General features: G+C 49.2%; 1 protein-coding gene across 1 annotated transcript in view; it reads right to left on the bottom strand.

Moving 5' to 3' along the window:
* Syt12 (synaptotagmin 12) overlaps nucleotides 1-13,607 on the bottom strand; it is a 33,139-nt gene extending 19,532 nt beyond the window's left edge. Inside the window, exons 1-2 of the mRNA XM_027408680.2 lie at nucleotides 13,348-13,607; nucleotides 3,238-3,294 (exon numbers count right to left, since the gene is read on the bottom strand). Coding sequence (XP_027264481.1) covers nucleotides 3,238-3,271 — 34 coding nt within the window. The 5' untranslated portion in view covers nucleotides 3,272-3,294; nucleotides 13,348-13,607. The remainder of the gene's footprint in view (nucleotides 1-3,237; nucleotides 3,295-13,347) is intronic.
* Nucleotides 13,608-15,120: the final 1,513 nt, after the last annotated feature.

The raw sequence follows: 15,120 nt of genomic DNA, 5'->3' as shown, positions 1-15,120 counted from the left end.
GTTCCAGGGGATCTGATACCCTCTCCGGGCCTCTGTGAGCACCATGTACACACAAGTAGTACAGACATACATGCAGGCAAAACACCCATAAGATAAAATAAAATAAAAAGAAGTATGGCAGAGTATGCAGCAGGGGCTAGGAGCTGTGAGCCAGCAGACAGGTGGTGACAAAGGATCTGAGCTCAGTGGGAGGGAGAGAGCAAAGCCAGAGGGGCTCTTTGCCTCTACTCCCCAAAGTCCAACAATCCAAAGGACAGGGCTGGACCTTCAGCCAGGCATTCCTTCAGCAATGAGCACTCTCTGCTGTCACAAGAGGAAAACCAAGGCAGACAAAGTCACACAGCTGAGTCACACACACCATCTGGGTTCAGGTACCTTGGCTGCAAGGTATATTACTAAGTCGTCAGCCTCTCTGGGCTCCAGAGTCCTCATTGGCAGAGGTGACAAACATCCCCATTCAGTAGTCCCATCACAGAGGATGTATAATTTGAAGGGGAAAAATCCCAACACATGTTATGTCTAGTGTGAGTCACATGGCTTATTTATAACAGAGGAGCTCTGAGAACATCCTGAAGGTCCCACCAAGGGAGTTGCTGGGGGCTGGCTGTTCTGACACAGGCAGGAATATCACTGGCTTTTGAGAATGACAACTTAGGTCGTTAGGATGGGGGTGATAGGGGACATTGCCAGCTTTAAGAAAGAAAATCACTCCCCAACATGATAGATTTCAATGTAACAATCACAGTGTAGGGACAAGGGCTTGTTTCAATCAGGTGGGGTACCCGGTGTGCCTGTGCATGCTTGGAACCTCAGCACTTGGGAAGTGGAGGCAGGAGGATCAGGAGTTCAAATCATCTTCAGTTATATAGAGTTGAAGGAACTGTAAGCATGAGCCTCCTACTTATTCTAGACTTTTCCTGTATATAATAGAATTCGGGAGCCAACTGAAACCACAACCAAGACACCTACAGAGGGTCTCAGGCCCAGGCATGTCAAGGTTCTGGAATGCCCCCGGAGTCTACAAACTGGGGGTGAGATGGGAAAGTACCTGGCTAGCTGGGCCATAGCAGGCCTGTCAGGAACAAGGGGCTGTCTAGAGTTTCAGAAGAGAGGCCCATGGTCCCAAGTGGATTATATCCAGGGGCACAGCAGAGCCAGGCACCCCTCATGTGGGGTTTCGGTGCTGAGGAGTAAATCTTCAATGCTGGTGGGTAGAACTGGGGAGAGCTAGGGTTGGCAGAGCTGGGGTCAGGAAAAGAAAAAACCCAGGCAGGTGACATGTAATGATAATGAATACACATTTATTGACTGATTTTACGGAATACCAGGAGGGATAGTGGGTCAGACTAGACATAAGATGAGGGAGGAGAGGAGAGGGACTCTAACAACAGTTTTTTTTTTTTTTTTTTTTTAAGACAGGGTCATTCTGTATATCTGGCTGTCCTGTAACTCACTATGTAGACAAGGCTATCCTTGAACCCACAGAGACTCACCTGCCCCTGTCTCTACAGGATGGGGATTAAAGGTTGCAGCATTACACTTGACCTAACAATAGCTCTCTTATGTTGTGCTAATCACTACTTCCAGGCTTTGCTTTAGCTCTTCCCACATATTGGCCCTCTGAGTCCTGGGAACCAGGATGTCCCCATTTTTCAGAGGAGGACAGGGGAGAAGCTACTGATTGTCTGGCTCTGCACTCTGTAGATTTCCACCTGAGACACAAGGCAGACAGAGCAGAGAAGACAGTCACACCAAGGAATGGTATGTACAAAGGCCGGGAGCTGGGAGAGCCCTGTGACATTAACGAAAGGCTACCAAATTCTCTGTGTGAAGACCAGTGGGGCTGCAGACGAAAAGTGAGGCTCTCTGGTTGGAGACTGAGAAAGGCAGTTGCTGCCCCATCTTGAAGTTTAGCCCTGGACCAATGGGACCTGAACTAGATAGAGTAAGAGCTGGTATGAGAGGGAATGCTGGACTAGGGGGTTAGGAGATTTGAGATCACACCCTGACCTGTTACTGTCCCTTTGTCACTAAGGGTCACTCCTCTCATTGTGAATAGGGAAAGGAACATTTGGAAGAAAGATATCAGCCATATATCAGCCATGACACCACCCAGCACTTGGTAGCAGGGTTATGGGAGTATGCTGGAGGGTCCAGGTCATATCCAAACTTAGAAGAATTGGAGGAGGGCAAGGGTGAGTCCCAGACTCTGGTCATCCCTGAACTAGGTAAATGTAGCATTGTCTAACATGGACAGATTCCAGGAGGGGGCCCAAATGAATGGATTCTATGCTATAAGCTCATCCATCAGGGGTCTCCCGGGAGCCCCTCGTCTCAGATAGAGGGAATCTTTCTTTTTTCTTTTCTTTTCTTTTCTTTTTTTTTTTGGTTTTTCGAGACAGGGTTTCTCTGTGTAGCTTTGGAGCCTCTCCTGGCACTCGCTCTGGAGACCAGGCTGGCCTCGAACTCACAGAGATCCACCTGCCTCTGCTTCCTGAGTGCTAGGATTAAAGGCGTGTGCCACCAACGCCCGGCTAGATAAATGGAATCTTTCTAACAGAAATGTTTCTAGGTGTGATGGCACATGTCTGTGATCCCAGCACTTAGTAAGTGGAAGCAGAAGAATCACAAGTTCAAGTTCATCCTTGGCTCCATAGAGAATTCAGGGCGGGTGAGATGGCTCAGTGGTCAAAGCACTTGTGCAAGGGTGAGGATGAGAGTTTGGATCCCCAGAACCCATATAAACGCTGGTGTGGTGGGCATGACAAATGTCTGTAATCCCAGCCTTGGAAAGCAGAGACAGGGATTCCCCAGAGCAAGTCTGGGTTTTACTGAAAGACTGCCTGCCTCAGCGAACAAGGTGGAAGAGCAATGAAGGGTGACTCCAGACATCAACGGTGGTCACCGGTGGCCACCATTTGCACACCTACCCATGTGCACAGACATACCTCCTATGTGTGCCACACATATTCATACATGCACCACACACACACACACACACACACACTGCAAAAAAATTTTTTTGAAGCCAGCTTGGGCTACATGAGACATGTCTAAGAAACAAACAAAACAACAATAACAAAAACACACAAACCAAACCAAAGAAACAAAAAGAATCCACTGTAGTGAAAAGTCCCAGGATGTTGTTGTCCCCATGGCTGTGTGACACCTCTCATCCCAGGCTTGGTGCAATTGCCTGAGGCTGTGGTCCTTGGAGGTCCTGTCTGGGAGACTCACCGCTCAGATGATATTCTGTCACATCCACGGCCATGATGTTCCCTGCAGTGACAGGGACTGAAAGGAAAAACAAAGTCAGCCACGAGCATGGTTCAGAGCATCACATTCCTCCTCAGTGGCTTCAGTGTGCCTGTCACTTAGGTTCCCACTCAGCTGCTCAAGAGTGCTTGGCCAAATTGGTTGCTCTACTGTGTTCCTCCTTCCCCACCCTGTGGCCCCTCCTCTTCTTAAGACTTATTTATTATTGATCCAGATGTGGTGGTTCATGACTTTAACCCCAGCACTCTGGAAGCAGAGGAAGAATTTCTGTGTGTTCAAAGCCAACTTGGTATACAAACGAAGTTCCAAGCCAGCCAGGGATACACAGTGAGACATTCTCTCTCTTAAAAAAAAAAAAATGATATGCCTCAGTGTTTTGCCTGCCTGTCTGCTTGTGTACTGTGCACATGCAGTGCCCAAGGAGGTCAAATGAGGACATCGGGTCCTCTGGAACTAGTTGTCATGTGGGTCCTAGAAACTGAACAATTAACCCAAGAGCTGGCTCTACCGTCCCTTTTTATATTTATTTATTTATTTACTTTGAGACGGGGTTTCTCTATGTAGCATTAGCTGTTGTGGAACAGGCTGGCCTGAAACTCACAGAAATCCACCTGCCTCTGCCTTCCAAGTGCCGGGACTAAAGCCATGTGCCACCATGTCTGGCCCCTCCTCCCCCTCCTTTTCACCTCTCTCTCCTTCGCCACCTCTACCTTCTTCTTCTTCTTGAGACAGGTCTCAATGTGTAACCCAGACTGGTATGGGATGCTCCATTTCCTTGCCTTGGCTGCCCAAGTGTGGGGATTACAATCACAGGCTACCACATCCAGATCCAAAAGTGCTCATGCTCATGGTATTTTCAAATACAGTAGATAAAGGCAGGCATGGTTGTACTCACTTGTAAACCTGGAGCTCTGGAGGTGGGGTAGGACCCTGTCTTAAGTAAAATGGTATTTTAACCTTTTTGGAAAAGGGGCTGAAACAGGGTCTCACGTAGCTCAAGCTGGCCTTGAACTTGCTACATAGCTAAGGCTATTTACCCTGGGCTTACATATGTGCTCCATTATGTCTGGATATTAAAACCTGTTTTTGAATGTGTGTGCAGTGTATGTTATGTGTGTATGTGTGTGGAAGTACACACACATAACCCCGAGAGTACATGTGAAAATCAGAGCTTGATGTCAGGATAGAGCCCTGGGATCTGCTTGTCTTCTTCCTGTCTTTGTGTCTGTCTTCCCCCAACCCCTGCATTCCACCTCTTCCTCCCTTGTCAATTACAAGCACACTGCCACATCCTGCTGCTTTTTTTTTTTCTTTTTCATTTTTTTGGGGGGGTTTCAAGACAGGGTTTCTCTGTGGCTTTGGAGGTTGTCCTGGAACTAGGTCTTGTAGACCAGGCTGGTCTCAAACTCACAGAGATCCACCTGTCTCTGCCTCCCGAGGGCTGGGATTAAAGGTATGCGCCACCAACTCCTGGCCACATCCTGCTTTTTTTGTGAGTGCTCGGGATCTGTGCTTCGGTCTTCATGCTTGCACAGCAGACACTCTGCCCCCAGGGATATCTCCTAGCCTCCCAAAGTCTCCTTCTAAACATTCTAAAACTCATCTGGAGTTGTTAGATAAAGTACAGGATACCAAAGGCACAGACATTTCAGATTCACTTTTCGTATAAGGCCCAAATACACGGGACATATTTATGTTAAAAATGATCCAGTGTTTACCTGAAGCTCCAGTGTTAGCAAGTGTTTGGATCTGCTAACCCTGCCTCATTACCAACCTAAAGCAACAGTTGGGAATCGCGACTGCTCATTAGGACAGGCCACTTAGTGCTTCAACTCAGGTTCCATGTAACTTGGAAAAGAGTCAGAAAGGGTGAATTCCCTGAGTGTTCTACTCCCAGTCTTTCCCTGAGTGAGACGCTTTCTTCTCTGCACACTCTTGTCTGCTGGGTTCCATGAACTGCTGAGGTCTATCTTTTTCTAGATTAAGACCTGGGAGCTCATACAAGCCATCACCTGAACTCAGATGACTACTTATTATTTTATTATTATTGTTGCTAAGAAGTTAATCTGCTTGGGATGTGTTCTGAGTGGGTGTGGAGAGGAGGATCTGGAATGGGAGACTAGAATGAGCTGTGCTCATTTATTTTTTCCTCCCCAACATAATATTTTTATTGATTATTTGGGAGTTTCACATAATGCACTCCGGTCACTTTCACTTCCCAGGTCCAACCCCTTTGTGACTCCCCACCCCCAAGTAGAAGAAAAATTATATATACCAAGTTCAATTTGTGTTGCCCATACACTCACCAGAGTGTGGTCAAACTCCCAGTGGCCAGTCCTTAAAGAAAACTGAGTCCTTCCCTGCCTCCCCTGCACCGGAAGCCATCACCTGTGAAGAGCTACACTTCAGGTTCTCTATACAATTTTTAAGAGTTCTCTTCAGTGGCTTCCTGTAGATTGGTTTTTTTTTGTTTGTTTGTTTATTTGTTTTTTGTTTTTTTTGCAGTGTGTGTGTGTATGTGTGTGTGTGTGTGTGTGTGTACTCATTTCACTCAAGGGAAAAGAAGGCTAAATTACGTTGCTCCACTGCTGGGTTCCCTTGCAGTTCCTAAGTGCTGGACCCACCCTCACCCCCACAACCCCTACTCCCATCCATGCCAAGCCTGCAAGCCCCAGGCAAGGTAAGAGATGGGGGGTCAGAACCTTAGAGCTTGAACCTGAGCTTGCTCGGCTCAGGGCACCTGTCTTCCCTTTCCAGCAGGAATTCTAATTATGAATAGCTGGATATTCCATCTTGTGCTGGCTAGTTTTATGTCAACTTGACACAAGGGAACCTTGATTGAGAAAGCACACCCATAACGTCAGGCCTAAGGGAGCCTATAGAGCATTTTCTTAATCAGTGTTTGTTGTGGGAGGGCCCAGCCCACTGTGGGCGGTGCCACCTCTGGCCTGGTGGTCCTGGGTTCTATAAGGCAGGCTGAGCAAGCCATTCAGGTTAGGCCAGTCAGCAGCACTTCTCTGTGGTCTCAAAGCTCCTGTCCCCAGGTTCCAGCCCTGCTTGAGGTCCTGCCTTGGTTTCCCTCAGTGGATTGTGATTCATGATGTGTAAGCCAAATAAACCCTTTCCTCCCCACGTTGCTTTGGTCATACTGTTTCTTCACAGCAAGAGAAACCACATATATTTAAAGACAAGCCAGATTCGGGTTGGAGAGACAGCTCAATGGTTAAGAGCATTTGTTGCTTTTCCAGAGGACCTGGATTTTATTCTCAGCACTCCCTTGGCAGCTTATAACTGTTTGGAAGTACAGTCCTAAGGCATCCAGTGTCCTCTTTTGACTCCCATGGGCATCAGGCATACATGTGGTATACATGCACATATGCAGGCAAAACATTCATATACATAAGAGAATAAAATAAATATTTTTTTATGCAAACAGCACGAGGCTTTATTGTAGTTGTTTAATGAGCTAACCCCATGCTAGCTTGGGCCTTTCATTCATCCACCATGGCGGGTGGCTGGGAAAGACCGAATAAAATAAATCTTAACATCTTTTTAAAAGAAAGTCCAAAAGATATTGTTTGAAAAAAAATCTTATCAGTGTGTCTGTGAGTGTGTGTGGAGTTCAGAGATCAACTCACTGGAGTCAGTTTTCAACTTTCGCACCATGTGGGCTCCAGGGACTGTCCTCAGGCTCGGCAGCAAGCACTTCCACCCATGAGCCTCCTGTTTTGTTTGTTTGTTTTGTTTTCTTCTTGAGACAGAGTCTCACTCTGTAGTCTAGGGAGGCTTGCAGCTCACTATGCAGCCAAGGATTACCTGGAACTCCTGACCCTCCTGCCTCTACCTCTCAACTGCTAGAATTATACCCACTAAGAATTAAAAAAATTATTTTTGAGTAGCTGGGCAGTGGTGGCTCACGCCTTTAATCCCAGCATTTGGGAGGCAGAGGCAGGCAGATCTCTGTGAGTTCAAGACTAGCCTGGTCTACAAGAGCTAGTTCCAGAACAGCCTCCAAAGCCACAGAGAAACCCTGTCTCAAACACCCCCCCCCCCCCCCCGCAAAAAAATTATTTTTGAAACAGTCTCACATGCCAGTACGGGCTCAAACTCCATATGTGGCTGATAATGATCTTGAACTTCCAATCCTTCTGCCTTCTCCTCCTGAGTTCTGGGGTTACATATGTGTCACTACACTTATTTTTATTTAATGTTAGGGATTGAACACAGGACTTCAAGCATATAAGGTAAGCACTCTACCACTGAGCTACAGCCTCAGCACTCTAATTCTGAGACATGGTCTAACTATGGTGTACTGGTTGGCCTTGAGCTGCTAGGCTCTAATGGGTGCCCTACTTAGCCTCTAGAATAGCTGGAACTACATGCACATGTCCACATGTCTAACTTGTTGACTCTCTTTTTTCCTTTCTTTTCTTCCTTCCTTCCTTCCTTCTCTTTTGGTGGTGTTTCAAGACAGGGTTTCTCTGTATAGCTTTGGAGCCTGTCCTGGAACTTGCTCTGTACACTGGCCTCGAATTCACAGAGATCCACCTGCCTCTGCCTCCCGAGTGCTGGGATCAAAGGTGTTCGACACCAACACCCAGCTAACGTGTTTTCTTTTAAGTGTAATCAATTCACAAACATAAAGGTGTCAACACGATTCAGGCACATTGGGACTTGGCTCACCAACCCTTCCAAGCATTCAGTAGGCTTTCTCTGGAATCAGTGTTCAGTGAAAGAGTGAAACTGAGACTTTAGCCATTTTGTGTGTGTGGATTCTCTCCGGCCTGTGGCTTTGGAGTCGAGAAGTTGGTCCTGCATATATAGGTCCTAGGGTATTCAGCCTTGTGATACAGGGCAGATGTGGGTTTGTAGCTGGCTTCTGGTTTCCTGATGTTGCTCCCGAGTTGATGAGATAAGAGTTGTCATGGTGATGGGAGGCAGTGCTAAGACAAAAAGGCTTCACCTATCTTGGCTTGAATGAGCCCCAGGCTTGAGATAATGATAGCAGTCAACCTCCCTGGGCCTATCTAAGCACCAAGCACAGTTCTAAACATCTATGCAAATATGACCTCGTTTAACCCTCTTAGCAAGGGCACTAGAATCATGTCTGCTCTGTAAGCAGAGTGCTGTGGAGTTAATGTACTATGTAGCTAAGAAGTGTTTGGCTGTCTGGCCCTGAGCTCCTAACCACTATGTCTTACTGGAGATAGGCATAGGCTTTCCAAAATTGTAGGTTCCAAATGGCTTGCTGTACAAACCTGGGGCTGTCCTAGCCCCCCCAGGAGAAGAGGCTTTGCACACACCAAACACAGTGTATGAACACACACATTCCAGTCTGTCCCAGCCTGGCTGAGATTCTGATAATGCCTTTGTGGCACAACTGGCACAGGCTGGCAACAAAAAGGAAAGACTAACCAAAGTGTGACACCTGCTACAGCATGTCTGGTACCAGCAGAACCTCAGAGGGTATCAAGCCTCTGACTTTTGGTATGTGTATGTTTATGGGGGGTGGGTTAGAGGTCAACCAATGCTGTCCAACTCAGACTTCGCAATCTTAATATCTACTTCCCTTATTTTGCCATGGGAACTGTGATATCTCGGAAGGCATAAATGACTGCTCAGCACACCCCCAGATAGAGCTTCCAGCTGTGCCATGCTACAAAGAGCTTGAAGTCAGGGCACATCTACCTAAGTAGAGGGAGGAAGAAACAGGAAGATGTGCAAATCCTGCAGGGGATCAGCCTAAACCCCAGGTTTGTAGTCAGCTCTGAATTTCAGATTAGCCCCTTCACTGACTCATGGCTTTAGACAATTTTCTTAGTCTCCCTTTCTCTCTGAGCGTCAGTAGTACCATCTATAAAAGGAGTTCGTGACTAGTCTTGCAATGTAAAATCTGTTGGTAGAGTGCTTGCTTAGCATGCAAGAAGACCTGGGTTTGGTTCCCTAGCACTGAATAAAACTGGGTGTGGTAATATACACATGTTCTAGCACTCGAGAGGTGGAGGCGAGAAGATCAGAAGTTGAAGATCATGACTGCCTATGTGAAGATGACAGGAGGGTGGAATGAGAGGCTAAGAATGAGGTGGCTTAGCAAATATTAGCTGCTGTGATTATTAGCCTGGCCAAAGTACAGAAAGAGCCCCCTGGCTCCCAGTCTGTGCAGAACAATCATGGGAGAAGCACTGTCCACCTGCCCATATGTTTTGTTTGTTTAAAATAAAATGAATTGTATGCTGTGTTTGTGTGCATGTGTGAGGTGTTTTGTTTTCGTGCATGTCTGTATACTGAGTGTGTGCCTGGTACCCACGCTAAAAGGGGACCTCAGATGCCCAGGAATTGGAGCTGTGAGCCACCATGTGGGCGCTACAAATCGAACCCAGATCCTCTGGAAGAGCAGCCAGTGCTCTTAGCCTCTAAGCCATCTCTTCAGCCCCTGAATTCTTTTTTTGTATGGACGTGATTGTGTACAGACAGGAATAAGTGTGTGCATAGGTGTGGAAGTCAGACGCCAACCTCCAGTTTCCTTTCTTGGGAGTTGTTTAACTCGTATTTTGAGACAGGGTCTCTTACTGACCTGGGGTTTGAGGATTAGGCTAGGCTGTCTGCAAGTCAGTCTCAGGAATTGCCTGCTCTGCCTCCCTAGTGTTTGCTTTTTATATGGGTGCTGGAGATTAAACTCAAGTCTTTATTTATACTTAAACATCTTACTAACTGAGCTATGTCCCCAGGCCAATATATAAAATATAATTTTTTTGAGACATGGTCTCAATATGTAGCCCTGGCTGTCTTGAAACTTACTTTGTAGACCAAACTGGCCTCAAACTCAGAAATCACCATGCCTCTATCTCTTAGAGTGCTATGGATTAAAGGCATGCACCACCACCAACCAGTTTCAAAATATGTTTTTTTTTTCAAACTAAGAAATTTTCATTTAAAAATGAAGTTCAGAAAAAAAAAAGGGGTGGTGGTAGTTGTATAAGTCAGTGGTAGAATGCTTGTCTAATATGTGTGAGTCCCGTGTTCTATCCCTGGTGCTGGAAGAGAGGAAGGGAGAGAAAGGGAGGAGGTGTTTCCTGCTTCCCTTGAACAGTGGTAAAGTATAGTGGGTCTACACTGAACTCCCTGCCCCAGAGATAGCAGGTGTTCTGACAATGATGATATATATAGTCTCATGCTCTTGGGTTCAGACCTGGCCCCTCCCCTCCCACCATTCACTTTCAGAGCCTGCAACCTGCTAGAAATATCCTTATATATAAGCTAGACTTGGAATGAGCTCAGAGAGGTTAAATGACTTGCCCAAAGCCAGCAGTGTGGGTGCCTGTCTAGGGCGTCTGCTTCAGCAGCCACAAACCCTACCCAGAACTTCCTTCCCCATGCCCCCCAAATACTCGGGGCAAATCTTGTTATAATCCCCACTTGGTGCAGGATAGAGAGGCTCAGGGAAAGCAGTGAATGGGTCCAACATTGCCCAGCCACTGCCTAGGGAGTTGACAACATCCCAGGTCTGCCTCTGCAGCAAGTGCCCTTCTTTTATTTATTTTTTATTTTTATTTTCATTTTTTGATTTTTTGAGACAATGTTTCTCTGTGGCTTTGAACATGGAACTAGTTCTTGTAGACCAGACTGGTCTCGAACTCACAAAAATCCGTCTGCCTCTGCTTTCCGAGTGCTGGGGTTAAAGGCATGCGCCACCACCACCCTGCCGCTCTTCTTAAAGGCTTAGTTACAACCCGAGAGACCCTTGGCTCCATCTCACCTCAGGCAATACCAGTGGGTTTTTATTGGCAGCCCAGAGGTTTCGGCTTTGGCTAGGGCTAGGATACTGACACGGCATTTGAAGGCCAGGGCAGCCAGTGGCCAGAGCTGGCACTTCAGATGCACAGTAGGGGCCAGCTGGGGTTGCTCCAGGCCCTCATCTGAGCTATGATGGTGCATCTTCCTCCTTGAGCACCACTCCCTACCCAGTCTACTGTCAGTTCCAGTCCCCACTGCATGGAGCAGTGTTCAGTGAGAATGGCCCCCGCTTCTCACTTAATGGCCCTCGCTTAATAGTACTCTCCTCAATCCTGCCTTCACAACACTGCGTGCTGAGTACCTAACTAACCAAGCCTAGTGCATAACTGGTGCCTACTAGATCTGGTGACTGAATACATTACTGGATCCCCGTTTCACAGATGAGGAGGAAGACAGGGCCCACACACATCCTAACATAAAAACTCTGGGCTCCATATCAGTGAAGGCTCTGTCTGGGCCTATGCACTGGGCCCTGTGTCGACTGCTGACCAGGCCTTGCAGGTCAGTGGGATGGTTGGGAAGCACCCACATCCCACTGTGCTGGAATCTGACCATGGCAGAGGCTCCCTCCCTGGCTTGTCAGAGAAATGGCTTTCCAGGAATTCTGTGTGTAGAATCAGAGCCCCTGAGCTGAGCTGAGCTGAGCCTCTCTTCTACACTTCACCTCCTTCTCCTTGCTCAGTGTCCTCACAACGTGACCAGCACCGTGGTGGCTCCCTTTATCTCTACCTTAATACCAGCAGGTAATAAGAAATCAGGGCCAGGTGGTGGTGGCACACACCTTTAATCCCAGAACTCAGGAGGCAGAGGCAGGCAGATCTCTGTGAATTCCAGGCCAGCCTGGTCTGCAGAGTTAAGTTCCAGGACAGTCAGAGCTGTTACATAGAGAAACCCTGTCTTGAAAAACAAAACAAACAACAAACAAATAGCAACAACAAAAGGATAGGAAGTACCCTATGGGGGAGCCCCAACCTTCCAGGCTGTGGGTTTCTTGAGGGACCTTTAGGTTTGAAAACCTTTGCAAGTGCGAAAGTGCATCCTTCCCCCACAACACTTTCTGAGATAACCACATCCTGGTGCCATCCCTCAGACACCCGCAGAAACCACAGTACAGACTGGCTGGGGGAGGGTGGCAGCTGACATTGGGCACCTACTGTGTACCAGCATCATGAAGGACTTGCCTTGTGTTAGCTCAGGAAATCTCCCTGCAGCCCTGGAAATGGGGGGGCGGGGTGGCACAGCAGCTGAGGCTCCAGTTTGTTAAGTGTGAGAAGTGACTTGCCCAGAGTCACTGGCAAGCACTTAGTTTGAGGCCGGGTGTGGACCCCAGGCTGGGAGCTGCCACTCTTCTGGGTTGCTTGAGAAAGATTTCAGATTACACTGTGAGGGTGGGAGACAGGGTGAGGGTGGGAGCTGGGAGGTTATTGTTATTGCCCTGGCCTTACTGGGTGGATGTATTAACACCTAGGTGGGTCTCCTTCCCTTTAGAGCCTCTGATTTCCTTCCCTTCTTTCCTTCCTTCTAGTAAGAGGGACTACTGCTGCAGCTCTTCAAACCAGGCACCCTGGCTTAACTGACAATCCAGGTGCAAGTTTCCCAGGTTCTTACCTAGGATGTGGACTCACCGACTGTAAGGGAAGGCACAGTCACTTGGCAGCTCTGAGGCCACCAAAGGGACAGGCTCAGGGTCCCTTCACCCACAGTGCAGTTTGCTGCCCCACGGTGTTCAACCCCAGTAAACATTCAGCCTCAAGGAAGCTGAAGGTCCCCTTAGGCTCTTTCCCGCAGCCTTCTTCCCAGGCCTCCTGGAGATGAGATGCGACGTGCCCCCTATGATGATGACAGTTCCTGCAGATCCTCACACCCCTCAGGATATCTGGGGACTGGAAGTTGGGGGGAACTGACCAGGAACCCCCCCCCCCGAAGGATGTAAGGCCGTGGCACGGGCAGTTAGGACAGCCAGGGTGTTGAGTGTAAAAGTGAGGGGTGTGCGCGGTGTGCAGGCTCAGGGGAGGCGTGTAAACAGCGGGGTGAACAGCGTGTGTGTGCACACGGGGACCGGAGGAGCCGGCGCCAGGCGATACGCAGTGCGCGGAGTGGCTGGCCCGGGGAAAGGGCGCCCGGCGTGCTGTGTCCCGCGTTGGTGTAGCAGCGCGGCGCGGGGGTGCAGACGCACGGAGTGTGAGAGGCCCTGGGTGCCGGGCGCAAGAAGAGGGACTGCGTCCGTCCGTCCGTGTCCAGGGCGCGCTTTGGGGCTGGGCCGGGGTGCGTACTCACCCCGGGTTCCTCCGTGGGGCCGCGGGTCCGACTCCCGGCTCTGCCTCCGCTCGACTGCTCCAGTGCCGGCCTCACGCTGTTGGCTAGCACAGGCGCCCGACCGCCAGCCGCTACGCCACCCCTGCAGTGTCGCAGGCACTCGCCTCGCGCCGGAGCCGCGCCTCGCGGATCGGGGGCTCCGCGGGGCCCGGCGGCCGAATAGAGCAGCGCCGCAGTCCGGGCACGCTCCCAGGAGCCCGCCGCGCGCTCCCTCGCGCCCGCCCGCCTGCCCGCCCGCTCCTTCTTGAATTTAAAGTGACAACCCCGAGAGCTCTCTCTACTCCAGGGAGCGGAGCGGCGCTGCGATGATCGGAGTCTGAGATCCCCAAGCGCGGGAGGTCCTGGGGGGTGGTCGACCCCAACCTCGCAATCGCCGGCCGGTGGACGTGTGGTGGGAGCCGTGTGCCCACCAGGGGTGTCCCGCCCCCTTTATATTATTCTCCTTCTAGCCCTCAGTTTCTTTGTCTGTAAAACGGAGCCACAAGAAAGCAGACCAGCAGGCAGCGCAGCCAGCAGTGTCCCCTTCTCCGAATGGCTAATACTCCCTTCCATGACTGAGTTGTGATTCTAGGCCATACCAGTCCAGGTAGCCTACCGATATCATCTCTTGTAAATTCCGCAGTGACCTTATCCGTAGCCACTCCATTTTTTTTTTTTTTTTAAAGATAAGGCTCAGGGTGGATACCAAGGCTACAGTGCCAAATGTCAGAGTCAGAACTTGAACCTGAATCTTTGTGACTTAAAGTCATCTTCCTTACTCCCTCCCTCCACACCCACCCTCTCTCTCTTTTTTTCGACAGGATCCCTCTCTCTGTACAGCCCTGGCTGTTCTGGGACTCACGATGTAGACCAGGCTGGCCTCGAACTTACAGAGATCCACCTGCCTCTGCCTCCCAAGTGCTGGGATTAAAGGCATGTGCCATCACACCTGGCTCAAAGCCTTTCTTTTTTAACCTCTTTGGGGTCATACTTTCTCTTCCAGAGGAATGAATGAATCATTCAGGAGATATTTATGACGCCCTCACCCAGGCTCTCGGCACAGTGCCAGGCGTGGGCGATCTTCCATCTTCCGGGAACAAGGGACAGGTCCTTTCCCTGCCTGCGCAGTCTGGCAGGGAGACAGGGCGGGTATTAGGAGGGTTGGGTGGTGCATACGGCAGGGAGGGGCGGGGAACAAGTGTTCCAGACACAGTAACCAGAACATCGGGCTGGAAAGGCACCTGACTAGGCCTCAGGGAGGATCTGGGTTCTAGCAGAGAAGTTGAGAACTTCCTAGGAGAGCCAACATGGGAAAGCTGGGTTGTCTGAGAGCTGTGATGGGTGCTGACTTCCCAGTAGAGGCTAGGACTGTGTGTCTTTGTGGAGAGCAGATAGACAAGCTTAGTCCAGAAGACCAAAGGGATGATGCAATTTCACCCTCACCTATAGGGGGCACTATCATTTTCAGGACCTGAAATAGAAAGGACATTATGTGTCATTTCCCATTTAACTAACCTTCATGGCTGCTTGCAGCTTTGGTAGGACTGAACTCATTTTATTTTTCTTTTCACTTTTAAAAATTATTCCACATATATGCATGTATGCAGGTGTTCAGGAGGCTAGAACCAGAGTTGAAGGTAGTTGGATGCTGGGAACTGAACTCTGGTTCTCTGCAAGCGCTCCTGAGTCCATTGTCTATGAAGGCCTGGTGAATGACTGGGTTGCTGCTTTAGGAGGGACTGGGGACTTAGGCAG

Source organism: Cricetulus griseus, chromosome 3 (genome assembly GCF_003668045.3).
Source record: "Cricetulus griseus strain 17A/GY chromosome 3, alternate assembly CriGri-PICRH-1.0, whole genome shotgun sequence".
Classification (NCBI taxonomy): domain Eukaryota; kingdom Metazoa; phylum Chordata; class Mammalia; order Rodentia; family Cricetidae; genus Cricetulus; species Cricetulus griseus.
This window is presented reverse-complemented; position numbering and strand designations above follow the sequence as displayed.